This window comes from Oncorhynchus kisutch, linkage group LG19 (assembly GCF_002021735.2).
Source record: "Oncorhynchus kisutch isolate 150728-3 linkage group LG19, Okis_V2, whole genome shotgun sequence".
Lineage (NCBI taxonomy): Eukaryota > Metazoa > Chordata > Actinopteri > Salmoniformes > Salmonidae > Oncorhynchus > Oncorhynchus kisutch.
In genome coordinates, this window is record NC_034192.2 from 16,932,853 (window position 1) to 16,948,278 (window position 15,426).

The 15,426-nt window shown below is 45.7% G+C and overlaps 1 protein-coding gene across 1 annotated transcript in view; it reads left to right on the top strand.

The window, feature by feature from the left end:
- LOC109864391 (TBC1 domain family member 22B-like) overlaps positions 1 to 15,426 on the top strand; it is a 170,981-nt gene that overhangs the window by 49,650 nt on the left and 105,905 nt on the right. The window contains exon 10 of the mRNA XM_031798280.1: positions 2,604 to 2,718. Coding sequence (XP_031654140.1) covers positions 2,604 to 2,718 — 115 coding nt within the window. The remainder of the gene's footprint in view (positions 1 to 2,603; positions 2,719 to 15,426) is intronic.

Sequence of the window (15,426 nt, forward strand, 5' to 3'; positions counted from 1 at the left end):
TACATTTAAGTCTCACTTTGTAACGCAACAAACTGTGGAGAAAAAAAAGCTGAAGTAGGTGTAGGGTTTCTATAGGCACGGTATGACTCTCCTGACACCGCAAATGGCTGGCTAATGCAACATTTTAGTTTTTGTTAGGCACTGACATGGAATCTGTCTGTCTCACTGTGTGGGTAGAGGTCTCTCCCTAAGAGACCTACAGCACTGGACATGAAGTTGGCCTCGGTGGACCACTATGGCTGTAGACATGCTGTTCACACATTAGCAGTGCGCTAATGGGGACGTAAAGCTAGAGCGAGAGAGAAGCACGCGCGTGTGTGTTTGTTCGTGTGCGTGTGTGTGTGGCCGTACATACATTTCTGTCTCCTGGTGATTTTCCTTGAGGAGGCAATGCAGCACTGTGGGTGGAAAGAGGAGAATGATGAGGAGGGTGACAGGGGTGAAAGCCTAATGCTCGTCCAAGCAAGTCGTGCTTTTATGCATGATCAAATTGGAATAATTCAGTGATGGTGCACTGAAGTATGTACAAGCTATTGGCTTAAAACATACATAACTCACCAGGTCCTATGGTTTTTAGTAGGCTTTTGTCCCATTTAAAAAAATATATATAATTATTTAATTATTGTAAATCTTGCCTTATCCCAGATCTGTAATAGCCAAGCCAACACTTCACTACTACATTTTTGGGCAAAATAACATGGAGATCGGGGTCCAGTCTGCTGACCACTCAAAGTCATTGTGGCTTGATGGCCAGCCTGTACACTGCGTAACCATTACACGACACACTGTCTGGACCTAACCCTCACACACTGACACGGTTCAACCCTGTCCTCCCCTGATCACACATTGACCCCATTCTAATCAGTTACCACCAAGAGGTCAACGCACTTCACCTGTGACTCTGCTGCTGTTGTCGTTCCATTGATTTATTTAGAATGACTATGATTTATTATTCTGGCTTCAGGCAGTGTCTTTCAGCCTCTTCAGTCTCTTATTGACGCGCAGGAGCTGCCTTGGAGTGGTCAGGGTGGAGGGTGTCTGAAAAGCAAATAAATGGATAATGTGTTCACTATTGGCCTCTCTTTCTCTCTCTCTCTCTCTCTCTCACTCACGCTCTCTCTCACGCTCTCTCTCTGGCCATTGATTTCCTCCACCTGGTTTAGTGTTTAAGTTTCACCCTCTGATGGGCTTCTGACCATGAATTCTGGCTGCAGGGAGATGAGGAACAAAAACGTGGGTTGTTTCAGGGACGGAGAGGGCCAAAAGAGAGGGAAGGTGGAGGAGGCCAAGGGAATAACATAGATGAGGAGAGAGGGTGGGGCTGTGAAAGGGGAGAAACTCACATTAGCCCCCCCCCCTCTCCCCTCCCCACCCCACTATGATAGATGTGACTTTGATGATGAAAGCGGGGGGGGGGGGCAGCAGTAGGGGGGTGGGAATCCCTTACATGTCCATGTACATCGCCAAACCATACTAGCTAGCATAACACGCCAGTACCCCAGGCAGCCAACCAACATGTTTTTTTTTTGAGGCCGGGGCGATCACAATTTGAGAAATGTGTTTATTTAGAAAAATGACAGAAACATGGCGTCCGAGAAAGCACTCTGCACGTGTGATGCATCGCTTGACATGTCAGAACACCGGCACAGACATTCAGGGGCCAGACTGGAAGAGGGAAGAGGAAGAGAATGAAAATATAAATGGCACCCTATTCCCTATATAGTGCACTACTTTTGACCGGCATGCTATGAGCCCTGGTCAAAAGTAGTGCACTATTAAGGGGGGGAATGGTGTGCCATTTGGGACACGGCTAATTTGTATGTTTGATTTGCGTGGTTGATTTGCGCTGAACTTCAAGCCTCCTTTAATTCTCGGGGGCCTGACAGCAGCAAGGTGAAACATTTAAAACCCTCAGACAGAGCCTGTAACGAAGATGGAAGTGTTTGCCTTGCAGAATAGATTGGAGAAAGAAGAAAAGGACAAAGGAAAGTTGTTGATCCCGCAGCAGTAACGAGGCAGACGGGTCCAACCCGTCGATGGGAAATTGATGTTGAAGTGTCGTGTGTTCTTCAGTTCCAAGAACATTAATAGGACATTCTGGAACACGCTCCAATTCCACGTCACCGCTCACCACACATGCTTGTCCTATCCTCTTCTGTCCAATCTCCTCACTTCTCTCACACAATCAAACCTTTATGTCGACGATTAAAACATGCATTATTTCTAACTTCATCTGATATTGCTCTTTGATTGATTGGTGGGCATGGGACGGGGCTGTTCTGTGTTGGTTTGAAACCATCGTGTGACCTTGTTAAAGGAAGTCTTAACATATTAAAACAGAAGTACATCTACATTATTCACTGTTTTACATTGACGTGTCTGTTCCTCTTTAGGCATATCGTCAATGGCTAGATTGACTATTAGCCTTAAATTGGACTTTGACTAGCACATCAAAACTTACTTATTGTACTCAATTTACAAATAGTCTTTAAACAAAAGCTTGTGCATAATGATTCTAGAAGTAGCTTCCATGTTCCTCTATGTACTGTGCTCTATACACAGTGTGTGTGTGTGCTGACTGTGTTCCTCTGTCTGTCCGTCAGATCTTTGAGCGTATCCTGTTCATCTGGGCGATCCGCCACCCGGCCAGCGGCTACGTGCAGGGCATCAACGACCTCGTCACGCCTTTCTTCGTTGTCTACGTCTTTGAGTACATCAGTGAGTCCCTCGTCCTCCCTCTTCGTCCACCCTCCTCTTCCTCTGTCCTCTGTCCTCTTCTTACTCCCTCCTCTCTTCCCTTGCTGAAGGGAAGAGCCAAAGCCAAAGACTAGATAATGTGTTTTGTAGGTTGGTGAGTCCCCCTCTCCCAGCCGCTTCTCTCATTTTAAGGGAAAAAAATATTTTTTGAGCTTCCATTGCTGGAATAGATAGCCGAAGACTAGATAGTAGCGTATGCTGGAATAGATAGCCGAAGACTAGATAGTAGCGTATGCTGGAATAGATAGCCGAAGACTAGATAGTAGCGTATGCTGGAATAGATAGCCGAAGACTAGATAGTAGCGTATGCGTTTGAATTCAAGTACACCGGTCCCTCCGCTTCCCTCACTCAAGGGAATACCAAGCCGTGAAGAGATATTAGTTTAAATGTTTTAATAAGCTCTCCTCTCACAATAGAGCTTGCTTGGATCCCTGCTGTGTGAGTTAATGTGGTGTACATTATTTGTTATGAATGTTTCATTACATTGAGGACTTAATGTTCTCTTGTGTTGTGTAAACTGAACTGAGCCTCAAACATTGATATGCAGAGAGTAAAGCATCTCAAATGATGTGTGTGTGTGAGTGAGGGTGGGGTTAGGGGGGAGTGTATGTGCTCTAGTGTGTTTTGTGTTCCTAGATGATGAATAAATGGCTGCTCTGCCACTCCAGGGGGTGCTCTAAAGGCATGGTGAGAAGGTGGGTTGTGAACCCGGGGGATTGCAGTTGTTTGCTTACTGAAGCGTGAAACAGAAAATAGTTGTTTCTGTTGCTTTTGACTACCCTCTCTTTCCTTGTCCCTGTCTCTCTGTCTGTCAGATCCTCAAAGTCTCCTGGCCTGCTTTGCACTGTTTCTATGCATCTTCGTGTGCTGTCTGCTGATGAGCCTTGAAAGCTTACAAAGCCAACCAACCTTCAAACGTGCTCCGCCTGACACGTAACATGATGGTTTGATGTGCTGTCTTTGTTTTTGAGGGAGCGGGTAAGAGATAGAAAGGGATATAGCGATTTTGGGGTGTTCATGCCGGAGAATGAGCAGGCTAATTACGCTTATGTCTGAAGCTTTCTGTCGCTCGCTTTCTCCCTCACTCTCACACACACACTAACCTGTATACGCACACTCTCACTCAGTTCAACTTTTGATGGTGCTGCGTCACAGCTAGCTGGCAGTAATTTATTATTACCCAGTATTCTATGGGGCCAAATGAGGGCTGACGTCGGAGTGAATGCACGTTAAATAAAGTTAGATTTGATCCATTTCATTAATTTCAGTTATGCTGAGATGTTCACTCTCCATCACTTTGGGATGAAAAGGAAGAACTCTCCATCACTGAATAAAGAAGAAGTCTGAGGGTTGGTGATTTCAGATATAATTGAAAGCTGTTAGTCTAGGACATCTCTCTCTGAGGCAGATTCTCTTTGTGTGTGTGTGTTGTTGGACTTGGCTTTAATGTCTGGATCTTGTCAGAAAGCTCCACTGACTAGCTGGATCAGTCTGTCTTTAAAGGAAATGGATGGGTTCGTACACTCCTAATGACTTTTTTCCCCCTTCAGTAGCATTTCACATGGTGTTAGTACAAACCCTTACGGGACATTACTGTTGTTGAAGGCAATGCTGCTTTGTATTGTAGCTGATTCTCATTAAATGAGTATTGAGGAGGAGGATGAAAGGAGGTGTGTGTGTGTTAGTGTCTTTGCATGTGTACATACATCTGTATGTGTAGTTTTTCAGCAGCGTTTACAGTAGTAGCAGCCATAGCGTGAATCGTACTGGATTGTGCTGGTTGAATCCCTGCGTGTTAAAGATGCATGATGACAGGGATGTAGTAGAAGGGCCAGTAAGTCATGCTGTGTTGTGCCTGCTGCTGTTAGGTACCATGCATTATAGAGCTCGCCAGCTTGTAGTCCTAAAACCCGGATATGAGTTACCTCTGGTTCATTCAGCTGCTCCTGTGGGGAAAATGAATGGGGAAAGAATAGGGTTTTGGGATGAACACCGGAAATAATGGCAGGTAACTCAGGCTTACGAGATCTACGTTTTGTTCTATGAGATAATATCAGTCATTTAACATGACCTTTATGAATTATGAAGCCTTTTGTGCTCTATGTACTTTTTAAAAAATTATGTAAATGCTTCAAAATTCACAGAAGGTGACTTATGCTGATGAAGATTCTCATACACTTGTGCGCACACGTCTCTCAAAAGCGTAGGTTTGTTTGCGGTAGTCAGAAGGCCTAAATAATGTAGCTGTAGCATGTTGGCTATAGGCTTTTGTAGTGTACTGTAATACACTGCTTAACCTGTCACCCTGCCTGACCACTAGGGACAGTGTTTAATATACCTTCAGAAAGTATTCATATCCCTTGACTTAATCCACATTTGTGACCGACCGGCTTGAGTCGGTCCAATGTAGCAACTTTTAAATTGTTTTTTATATATAATAAAAGTAGAGACTAGAAGGTTGTAGAGCTATAAAATTGTATATCATACACAACAGTTGAGGAACAATGGGGAAGTAATTCTGCTTTGAAACTTTTGGTAACTCCACTTTTGAGAAAATGGCCCTTGAATGTTTTGGTACACCTACTGGATAGCTCTTTGTCTACACCTATTCAGCACCATTCACCTTCTTAAGCCTTAGCTCAACCCATCTTTTTAAGGATTCACATGCGAGGCCATGTGTTAAACAGTGTAAGGTCGTGTAGTCAACAACCAAATATTTCAAGAGTAAAAGTGATGTAGTAGCAAGAGTCCACTTTGTCTAGTTCAATAGCTAACCCCAATCACCTCCAACTAGATTCAATGTTTGCCTGTACAGAATACAAAACTAGCTAGCTTTCTTTTCACTCAGTCAATTAGGTTAGTATTGTGGAGTAACTACAATGTTGATCCATCCTCAGTTTTCTCCTATCACAGCCATTCAATTCAGTAGCTGTTTTAAAATCACCATTGGCATCATGGTGAAATCCCTGTGCGGTTTCCTTACTCTCCGGCAACTGAGTTAGGAAGAACGCCTGTGTTTTGTAGTGGGGTACAGAAACGGGGTACTCATTTAAAATCATGTTAAACACTATTATTGCAAACAGAGTGATTCCATCTAACTTGTGTTTTGTGCTGCTGCCATGCTGTGCTGCTGCCATGCTGTGTTGCTGCCATGCTGTGTTGCTACCATGCTGTGTTGCTGCCATGCTATGTTGTCTTAGGTCTAGTGTTGTGGTGTCTCTCTTGTTGTGATATGTTTTGTCCTATATATTTTTTATTTGTAAAAAAAAAATAAACATTTTTGCCCCCTTCCCCGCAGGAGGCCTTTTGGTAGGCTGTCATTGTAAATAATTTGAGAACAAATTCTTATGTGACTAGTTAAGCACATTTTTATCCCTGAACTTATTTAGGTTTACCATAACAAAGGGGTTGAATACTTATTGACACAAGACATTTCAGCTTTTGAATGATTTGTAAAAAAAGATTGAAAAACATAATTCCACTTTGACAAAATAATTGAATTCAGGCTGTAACACAAGAAAATGTGGAAGAAGTTGAGGGGTGTCAATAATCTCTGGAGGCACTGTAACACCATAAAGAGGTGTAAAAGATGTGAGGAAGTTGAGGGGTGTCAATAATTTCTGGAGGCACTGTAACACCATAAAGAGGTGTAAAAGATGTGAGGAAGTTGAGGGGTGTCAATAATCTCTGGAGGCACTGTAACACCATAAAGAGGTGTAAAAGATGTGAGGAAGTTGAGTGACATGCTGTGTGAAATGTGAATCACGGTTTCCCCTGTCAGGGAAATAATTAAAATGTTCACCTGCACTAGGTGCTTTTCTCTCTCATCAACACCATCTAAATACATCTATCAGACAGGATCAAGGCTGCCATTCCATCTGCGTCTTCTCGTATTGCCTTTGCTCTGTAGCAACGCTAAGCTATCGCTTTTTATATCTCTATTTTTGTTCCTTTGTTGCTGCTTGTTTTCAAACAAATGTCCTTCCTTTGATGATGCAAGAACTAAGATGTTGTGCTTCATGCTGGAACCAGTGGGTTGCTCGGGTGGGGGGGGGGGTTCATGCTGGAACCAGTGGGTTGCTCACACCAAGCCCCACCCACTGTCACTCAACCAGGCAGTACCTCGCGCTCGAGATTCACTCTGCACTGAACATTTTTCAAACAGGAACGACACTGCTTTCCTCCTTGCGTCTTAATATAAATCCACATTTTGTATATGCCACTATTATTTGTTCAACAGTAATAGCCTATGCATTATGTTGATTCCAGCTGTGAAAGTATCTGCCCATCCCTGTGTCGCTGTCGGTTGCCAATTCTCTCCATTATGCGCACGGAGGAGGGAAAGATGGATTCTGAGAAGCACAAGCACATTACCATTGCTCAAAATGCTTTTGAGAGAAAAATCGTATTTTTTTTAAAGCAACTACTGTCTAGTTACAGAGAGGATAGTCATATATCATTTCTCAATATTGAGTTCATGGCACCACTTTGCAGCCGGTGTAGGCTGTAATTAGTTTGGTGCGGTGTACTCCATTTGCAGTGACGAACGAGGCCTACATCAAGTAGCCTATAGGCCTAGCTCTGGAAAGTTTTTGTAGGACGCTAGCCTACATTTTAGATGAATCAATTAGCCTACATGGCAATCTAGCAACAATATCATATTTAGAGTTAGCAATCTAGATAAGCGTTTTGAGTTCCCACTTTCTTCAGTTCGTAAGTAATATTGCCTATCGGCCAATATGCACAAATATGTTGGCAAATGCTTTGAAGAGCCCTGCCTCCAATTTAAAGTAACTCTCCATTTAAACAAAACATCCTATTTGTTGTTATCGAGCAAAATAGTTATTACTGTTTGTCTATATCTCCCATAGGTCTCTTATCGCCCAGGTCTAGTATGGGTCCTCTATTGGATTGGCTGAAGTTGTTTAGGAGAGGACTGGTGAGCTCTGGGGGTCTTTTTCTGTTTGTCAGTGTGGACGCTGGGGAGAGAGAGGCTCCGTGCTGTCAGGAGGAAGCTACACGCGTTTCCTGGAAGATGACCTATGGTAGTACTGCTGGGCTTTATACAGGAGCAGTCGGGATGTCAGTACAGAGTGAATGGAATACGATAATATAACTTGTGTGAGTGTAGGGGTCTGGTCAGGAGTCATTAAGGGGGCTGCAGCAGGCAGTGTGCCTGTGGGAAGCAGGCAAGAACTCCATGGTGGTGTCACGGCCAAGGAGTTATGCCAAGAAGTCATGGCGGAGAGGTGAGGGACATTCCATGTAATAATGAAGGGAGGAATGAGGTGGGCATTCAGTCCTGTCTGTCCAATAGCTCTCAACTAAGTCCTGCCTGCTGGTCCTGGCACTGAGGGGTCAAGAGGGGAAAGGGAGGGATAGTGAGTGACCGAGAGAGGGGCAGAGGCAGGGATTGGAAGAGAAAGGCTGAGAGAGGGGCAGAGGCAGTGATTGGAAGAGAGGCTGAGAGAGGGACATAGGCAGGGATTGGAAGAGAGAGGCTGAGAGAGGGGCAGAGGCAGGGATTGGAAGAGAGAGGCTGAGAGAGGGACAGAGGCAGGGATTGGAAGAGAGGCTGAGAGAGGGACAGAGGCAGGGATTGGAAGAGAGGCTGAGAGAGGGACATAGGCAGGGATTGGAAGAGAGAGGCTGAGAGAGGGGCAGAGGCAGGGATTGGAAGAGAGAGGCTGAGAGAGGGACAAAGGCAGGGATTGGAAGAGAGAGGCTGAGAGAGGGACAGAGAAGGGAAGAACAGGGAAGCAAGGAGCCCAGAGGGAGAAATCCCCCTTATTCGGATCCTCATTAGCTGTTGAGGAAGCAGAAGCTATTCTTCCTGGGGTGAAGTGACTCAGAAGTGATTCTCTCATCTGTTTTTAAAATTATTATTTTTTTTTTTAACTTTGACTTCTTCTCTACTTATATATTTGCTACCATGATTCGGGATATTGTGAATAATGATGAGTGAGAAAGTATCCCCCCCCCCAAAAAAAATGCTAACTTCCCTTATTGTGATGGTGAGAGGTTAGCATGTCTTGGGGGGTATGGTATTTGTGGGTCTCCATATGTCCACTTAAATCAAATCAAATGTTATTGGTGACATCCACATATTTAACGGGTTTTATTGCGGGTGTAGAAAAATGCTTGTGTGCACTTAAGAAATAGAAAATGGTACATTTTGACGGTGCTGGCAATTCAGAATAATAAACCAGACATATTATAGTCTAGCTCTGACGGCGTCTCCACTGTCAGCCGATGCATAGATATGAAGGTTGGTTTTAATAACGGCAACAGAACACTGCGAAAGAAGACCAATTAAGCGAAGAGAGTCAACCTGCTCTGTTAGCAGTGCTATACTAGCAAGGTGTTTAGCGTGGCTGGTTGGTGTACGGTCTGAGACCTTGCTGACACTGAGCATCTCTGACAGATGCTCTAAACAGAACTAATGTTAACGGCGCTGAAACCATTTGCCCATTTAGATGCCCTATGAATATGGAGTTAGTGTCTGTGATCAAGCATGGGGCACTATAACTACAGGCACCAAGAGGAGAGAGAGAAGGACCCCTGCTGTATCTGGGACCCCCCCACTTGTTATTTTATCCTTGTGGAAATATAAAATGTATTTCCGTTCAAAATCCTATTTCCCTTAAACTTAACCCCTAAATCTTACCCCTAAACTTAAAATAGCTTTTGTCCTCATGGGGATGTGTGAAATGTCGTCACGAGGGAGAATGTTCCGTGTTTTACTACCTACCCTTGTGGGGTCATTTGGTTATTTCAGGACCCCTTGAGGATAGAAGAACAAGACAATGAGCGTACACACACACACACACACACACACACACACACACACACACACACACACACACACACACAGCGGGAAGGGGATTTCAGGCGGAAGGAGGAGCAGTCAGGGAAAAAGCATGTTGAGGAATACAGTCAGCCTAAATGATAAACCATGTAGTCCAGAGAGGAATTACACATCAGTCTGTGGATTGAGTGGGGGATCAGTGGTCTGTGCTGTCTGGATTGAACGGGGGATCAGTGGTCTGTCTGCGCTGTCTGTGGATTGAGTGGGGGATCAGTGGTCTGTGCTGTCTGTGGATTGAACGGGGGATCAGTGGTCTGTCTGCGCTGTCTGTGGATTGAGCGGCGGGCCAGTGGTCTGCGCTGTCTGTGGATTGAGCTGGGTGCCAGTGGTCTGTGTCTGCGCTGTCTGTGGATTGAGCGGCGGGCCAGTGGTCTGTGTCTGCGCTGTCTGTGGATTGAGCGGCGGGCCAGTGGTCTGTGTCTGCGGATTGAGCGGCGGGCCAGTGGTCTGTGTCTGCGCTCTCTGTGGATTGAGTGGGGGATCAGTGGTCTGCTCCCTCTGTGGATTGAGTGGGGGATCAGTGGTCTGCTCCCTCTGTGGATTGAGTGGGGGATCAGTGGTCTGCTCCCTCTGTGGATTGAGTGGGGGATCAGTGGTCTGCTCCCTCTGTGGATTGAGTGGGGGATCAGTGGTCTGCTCCCTCTGTGGATTGATTGGGGGATCAGTGGTCTGCTCTGTCTGTGGGTTGAGCGGGGGATCAGTGGTCTGCTCTGTCTGGTTTGAGCGGGGGATCAGTGGTCTGCTCTGTCTGTAGGTTGAGCGGGGGATCAGTGGTCTGCTCCCTCTGTAGATTGAGCGGGGGATCAGTGGTCTGTGTCTGCTCTGTCCGTGGATTGAGCGGGGGATCAGTGGTCTGCTCTGTCTGTGGATTGAGCGGGGGATCGGTGGGTTGTGTCTGCTCTGTCTGTGGATTGAGCGGGGGATCGGTGGTCTGTGTCTGCTCTGTCTGTAGATTGAGCGGGGGATCAGTGGGGTATGTCTGCTCTGTCTGTGGATTGAGCGGGGGATCGGTGGGTTGTGTCTGCTCTGTCTGTAGATTGAGCGGGGGATTGGTGGGTTGTGTCTGCTCTGTCTGTAGATTGAGCGGGGGATTGGTGGGTTGTGTCTGCTCTGTCTGTAGATTGAGCGGGGGATCGGTGGGTTGTGTCTGCTCTGTCTGTAGATTGAGCGGGGGATCAGTGGGGTATGTCTGTAGATTGAGCAGGGGATCGTGGGTTATGTCTGCTCTGTCTGTAGATTGAGCGGGGGATCGGTGGGGTATGTCCGCTCTGTCTGTAGATTGAGCGGGGGATCAGTGGGGTATGTCTCCTCTGTCTGTAGATTGAACGGGGGATCAGTGGGTTGTGTCTGCTCTGTCTGTAGATTGAGCGTGGGATCGGTGGGTTGTGTCTGCTCTGTCTGTGGATTGAGCGGGGGATCGGTGGTCTGTGTCTGCTCTGTCTGTAGATTGAGCGGGGGATCAGTGGGGTATGTCTGCTCTGTCTGTGGATTGAGCGGGGGATCGGTGGGTTGTGTCTGCTCTGTCTGTAGATTGAGCGGGGGATTGGTGGGTTGTGTCTGCTCTGTCTGTAGATTGAGCGGGGGATCGGTGGGTTGTGTCTGCTCTGTCTGTAGATTGAGCGGGGGATCAGTGGGGTATGTCTGTAGATTGAGCAGGGGATCGGTGGGTTATGTCTGCTCTGTCTGTAGATTGAGCGGGGGATCGGTGGGGTATGTCCGCTCTGTCTGTAGATTGAGCGGGGGATCAGTGGGGTATGTCTCCTCTGTCTGTAGATTGAACGGGGGATCAGTGGGTTGTGTCTGCTCTGTCTGTAGATTGAGCGTGGGATCTGTGGGGTATGTCTGCTCTGTCTGTAGATTGAGCGGGGGATCAGTCGGGTATGTCTGCTCTGTCTGTAGATTGAGCGGGGGATCAGTTGGGTATGTCTGCTCTGTCTGTAGATTGAGCGGGGGATCAGTCGGGTATGTCTGCTCTGTCTGTAGATTGAGCGTGGGATCAGTAGGGTATGTCTTGTTGCTGAGTAGTTAATGAGTATCGGTTTGTAAACCGTCTCCCATCGCCAGGCGCTGATTAACATTCTTTATTTGCTCTAACGAGTCATTAAGTAATTACCTCGGCACGACCACTGGCATTCACTGGAGGTTTTTCCCTCTTTCCTCCTCTCCTCTCGCCCATCTCCCTCTTCTATCGTTCTCCGGTGGAGTTCCTCATTGACCCACGTTTGTGTCTAGTAGACTGATGTGGATGGCAGGGAACATTGCAGACACATCGTACTTATTGGCAGTAGTAAAGAAATGTGCATCTGAAGTAGGCCTTGCAATTAGAAAGTAGACTCAAACTTTAGTTTTGTTTTTGCCTCTCTTGCTCTGTTTTTAAATGATGGAAATTTAGAATCTGTTTTGCCCTGAGCTACTTTTTTTCCAACTTCTATCTTTATTATACAGTACTCATATTTCTAGTTTATTTCCATATAAATAACTGTTCTGAAATGCAATACACAGTATCATCCTAAGCACAAAATAGTTAATATCACGCCTTGAAATATTTTCTTCTATAAGATGGAGAAGCTGACTCATTTTTCAAATGGCCAGGATCAGAAACACCAGATCTGATTTGAGACTTTCTCCACACATCTCATCATTCCTTATTCCATAAAATGCTCTGGAGCCGAGAATGATTCTGAAAAAACGCCTTGTCAAGAAGTAATACGTTCACCATTTATAATATTCACGGTTATTTAATATTTTGGGATTAAATTAATTCCTCTACTATAAAAAGGCATAAATTGGATTTCGGCGCAGATTTCTCGCCATGAAAAATTGCTCCTTTATCATTTTGTCACCCCGCTGAAATCCGATGCACTTGACCTGATGCAATTGAGATTGCCTTTTTTAAAAAAAAGAGAGACACTGTGCCATGCCACTTCATGAGTTGTTGCATCTTCCACTCTTTCCATGTCAATTTATTTGCGTCAGCTTTAATTCAGTGTAGCTACTTCACATTTATCAATTTGTCAATTAACATTCCACTCGGCCTCGTAGACCCAGGCTGTGTCTCAAATGGCGCCCTATTCTCTATATAGTGCATTACTTTTGACCGGGCCCCATAGGGCTCTGGTCAGAAGTAGTGCACTATGTAGAGAATAGGGCGCCATTTGGGACGTAGGGCGTAATGTCTCCCATTAACTCTACTTCTAATGATTTCAGTGAGACTGCAGATTAATTTCTTAATGGATTGATCTTCTGTATTTCACACACTAGAAATGTTCCCCCTTTTCCTCTTCTCACCCCCTTTTCTCCATTAGTGGCAGCTCATCTAGACTGATGACTGTCTGTCCATCTCTGTCTGCAATAACAGGTTAAGTCAGTGGGGATAGTGTGTGTGTGTGTGTGTGGGTTCTGTTACATTGTAAGTTTTGTCACGTGCAGTACAGTGAAATGTCTTTCTTGCAAGCTCTTTCCCAACAACTTAGTAATCAAGTAAGCGGCAAGATGTTCTCATTGTGTGTAGACTATAGTAGTGTTGACGGAAGAGCCTTCCCAGACAGCCTAGTTCTCCCTACATTAGAGGTCTACACGGGCCCTGTTCTGAAATGGACCTGGGGCTTTCCCACCCGGACCTGTTTTCATAAATACATTTTTAAAACAGAGACCCGTTCCGAATGGACCCGTGGACAACTAGACCCGTTCCATAAAGACCTGGTCGGATCCAGACCCAATCCGAGTGAGGGAAGAGAAAGAAAAGCTTTCTAAGCTACTTTTTTAACCGGCGCAGATACAGCGTGAGAGGAGGGAGAGAGAGGTGCTGCTCTAGCAGGCGGGGGGATTGGGCATACTGTGAGCAAGTGACACCGGGAACAGGGAGCGAGAGACTAGAGACACCAACCAACCATCCAAGCAGACTTGTGCTATGTTAGACCAACAGCTGCCATATAGCTAGATTATTGATCATCAAATATGATTACGTAGTAACTGTCTTGACTGCATCAGACCGGGCCAAGCTAGTTAAGATAGCTGCTGCCTCGATTAGCCTAGCTAGCTCTCTCATCCTACAGTTACAAATTACAGCAACTCCATTCAGAATATTAAGTAGCCGCCTACCTGTTGGCTCTTGGTCGTTGTAGCCAATCCTTCTCCTTTAACTTATTCCGTCCTTTTAATTCCATCTTCCATTGATTTGATGTCTCCAAAATGTTGCTACACACGAGGCTCTATGACTGTACCCTATTGCTGCTTTGTTGACTTATGATTGGCCAACAACAACAACCGTCACGTGCCACGCTCCACTCGTGAACAGCAAGAGCAGCAGCAGCATAAATAATATAATTTCTCTCCCTCTACTGCAGCGGTCGAGTTCGGCTTTGTACGGGCCCTTCTGGACAAGTCAGTTAAAATACGCATACCCAATACGCTTGACAATCATCTCTGAGATCCCTAGATACAGTCTTAGATCACTAGCCAAGCAACCAGCAGGCCACAGAGAGGACGGCAACAGCGTCTCTAATGGCACCCTATTCCCTACTGTATAATGTGCAGTACTTTTGACCAGTGCCAATTCAGATGCAGCCGTCCGAACAGATCTGAAATGCAGCGCTGCTCTCCTCTGCTCTGCTGCTGTACCATCGCCATGGTTACGTGATTGCGGAGCAAGCCTTGGACGTTGGTAGGTGAACCGTACCGCCGGGCTGGTTGGGTGGAGAGGAGAGGCAGCTGTGTGTGTTCGACTGACTGTGTGGGCTGGGCTGGCGCTAGTCTGGTCGAGTCAAGTGCAAAAGCCTATGGCAGCAGACAGTTATTTCGATCCTGTAGCTTGTCGTCCTCTGTCGGCTCTCATACATTTGCTATTGGAGGACGAGACAGACACACACACACACACACACACACACACACACACACAGAGTGAAGATCTTTGTTCATTTACCTCCAAATATCTATTTCCATAAATCACGGATGGATTACCACCTCTTTCTCTCACACAGTATAATTACGCTCCCAGCATCACTTGTATCTCTGCTGGTGTTACTAAGACAACTTTGCCAAATTTGACTCCCTCATATTAATTATCCACTGTTTCAAATGCCTACCTCAGAGGAATCTGTGATAATCATTAACCAACACTAGGTTTCAGGATGTTATCTTCTTAATTAGCTTGTGTTAGTCAGGTTGGGTGACTGATTTCTGTGGCTGGAGGCCACTCTTGGCTCTGTGCAGACTGTACAAGATGATATTGACACATCTAGACATACCATACAGGCTTTCACATACTCCAAAACCATCTCTCCACAATGTTCTCAGCCAAGGGAAGTTGTGAATGCTACACTTTTTGGGTGAAAATGTATTGAGAAAAACAAATGTTTTTAGACAGACAATCTGTGTACTAGGCTGTAGATATAAACTCAGCAACAACAAAAAAGAAACGTCCTCTCACTTTCAACAGCGTTTATTTTCAGCAAACTTAATGTGTAAATATTTGTATGAACATAAGATTCAACAACTGAGACATAAACTGAACAAGTTCCACAGACATGTGAATTACAGAAATTGAATCTGTCTCTGAACAAAGGGGGGGGGGGGGAGATCAAAAGTAACAGTCAGTTTCTGGTGTGGCCACTAGCTGCATTAAGAACTGCAGTGCATCTCCTCCTCATGGACTGCTCCAGATTTGCCAGTTCTTGCTGTGAGATGTTACCCCACTCTTCCACCAAGGCACCTGCAAGTTCCTGGACATTTCTGGGGGGAATGGCCCTAGCCCTCACCCTCCGATTCAACATGTCCCAGACGTGCTCAATGGGATTGAGAT